General features: G+C 34.9%; 1 protein-coding gene across 1 annotated transcript in view; it reads left to right on the top strand.

Annotated features, from left to right (window-relative positions):
- The window catches only part of LOC105267924 (ras-GEF domain-containing family member 1B), a gene marked incomplete in the record, with an annotated part of 25,762 nt that overhangs the window by 21,122 nt on the left and 3,361 nt on the right, over window positions 1–1,279 (top strand). Inside the window, 4 exon segments of the mRNA XM_011307100.1 lie at window positions 185–301; window positions 409–522; window positions 602–745; window positions 1,188–1,279. Coding sequence (XP_011305402.1) covers window positions 185–301; window positions 409–522; window positions 602–745; window positions 1,188–1,279 — 467 coding nt within the window.

Here is a 1,279-nt window from a genome sequence, read left to right as displayed (position 1 = left end):
GTAGGCAAGAGTTCTTAATGATTTCTTAATTATTCAAGGTATTGATAAAAATACAGCATGATTTTCGTTCAGTAAATTCACTAGGGCCGAAGTACTTGACGTGTAACGTGTAGGTAATTCCCGCAGTTAAGCCCTCTTTTTTCTCTTTACTACGGAATCGATATTTTATTTTTCCCTCTAATAGGTGGACGTAACTGAATTATGCCCTTCAGCAATGATCCTAGCTCAGCAATTGACACATGTTGAGCTCGAGAGACTCTCGTATATTGGACCAGAGGAGTTTGTTCAAGCATTTGCGAAGGTAAAGAGATTCTTTAACGGTTTTTACCCTTGACTGAATTATAACTGAATTGACTGAAGAACTTGTCGATTATTTTTCTATTTTTTCTTTTATGTTTTATAATACAGGAGTCGCCTCATTTAGAAACATCTTTCAAAGAAATGAAGAAAACTCGAAACCTCGAGTCCTACGTTTCTTGGTTCAATCGACTGAGTTATTTTGTTGCCACTGAAATATGCAAAGTATGTGTACTTTTTAAAAGTATTGAACAGGTTGGCTGAATTTGTTGATAAACTGTGAATTTGTTTTTTCGTTTATCAGCATGCCAAGAAGAAACAACGAGTTCGTGTAGTGGAGTACTGGATCGAGACAGCACGAGAGTGTTTCAACATTGGCAATTTCAATTCACTCATGGCGATTATTGCCGGACTGAATATGTCACCAATTTCACGATTAAAGAAAACCGTAAGCTCTCTTTTTGTTAAACAATAGAATCACTATTTATTCGAGATATTTTTCCACAATATTCGTGCGTTGATAATTTAAGGCCCGCACGCACTATCAATCAAATCTAATCTTTGATTTGAATTCTATTTGATTAGTGCAAAACATTTCTAAATTTTCGGTTTAAATTGTGTGGCGGAAATAACTCTAATGGATATTTAAAAAAATGATAAACAAGAGGAAAAAATGTTGAAGGGTGATAGATCGCGATATTGATTTCGAGGGATCTATCAACTTTACAGAAAAGTTATTAAAAATACCCAGTTTATCAGCCACCAAGATGGAGAAAAGATATTTTAGCGAGTAATTTTAGGAATTTTCATTCCGTAAACAATTGCTCTATTAAGAAAGAATTCACACTTTCGGAGAGTATTCATAAAAATTCCTTGGATTCCATTTGCAGTGGTCAAAAGTTCAATCAGCCAAGTTTGCTATTCTCGAGCACCAAATGGATCCCAGTAGTAATTTCAGCAGCTATCGTAGTACATTAAAAGC

The sequence above is a fragment of the Fopius arisanus genome, unplaced genomic scaffold, assembly GCF_000806365.1.
Source record: "Fopius arisanus strain USDA-PBARC FA_bdor unplaced genomic scaffold, ASM80636v1 scaffold00051, whole genome shotgun sequence".
Classification (NCBI taxonomy): domain Eukaryota; kingdom Metazoa; phylum Arthropoda; class Insecta; order Hymenoptera; family Braconidae; genus Fopius; species Fopius arisanus.
Note: the sequence above shows the minus strand (reverse complement) of the source record. Positions and strands in the feature narration are given on the sequence as shown.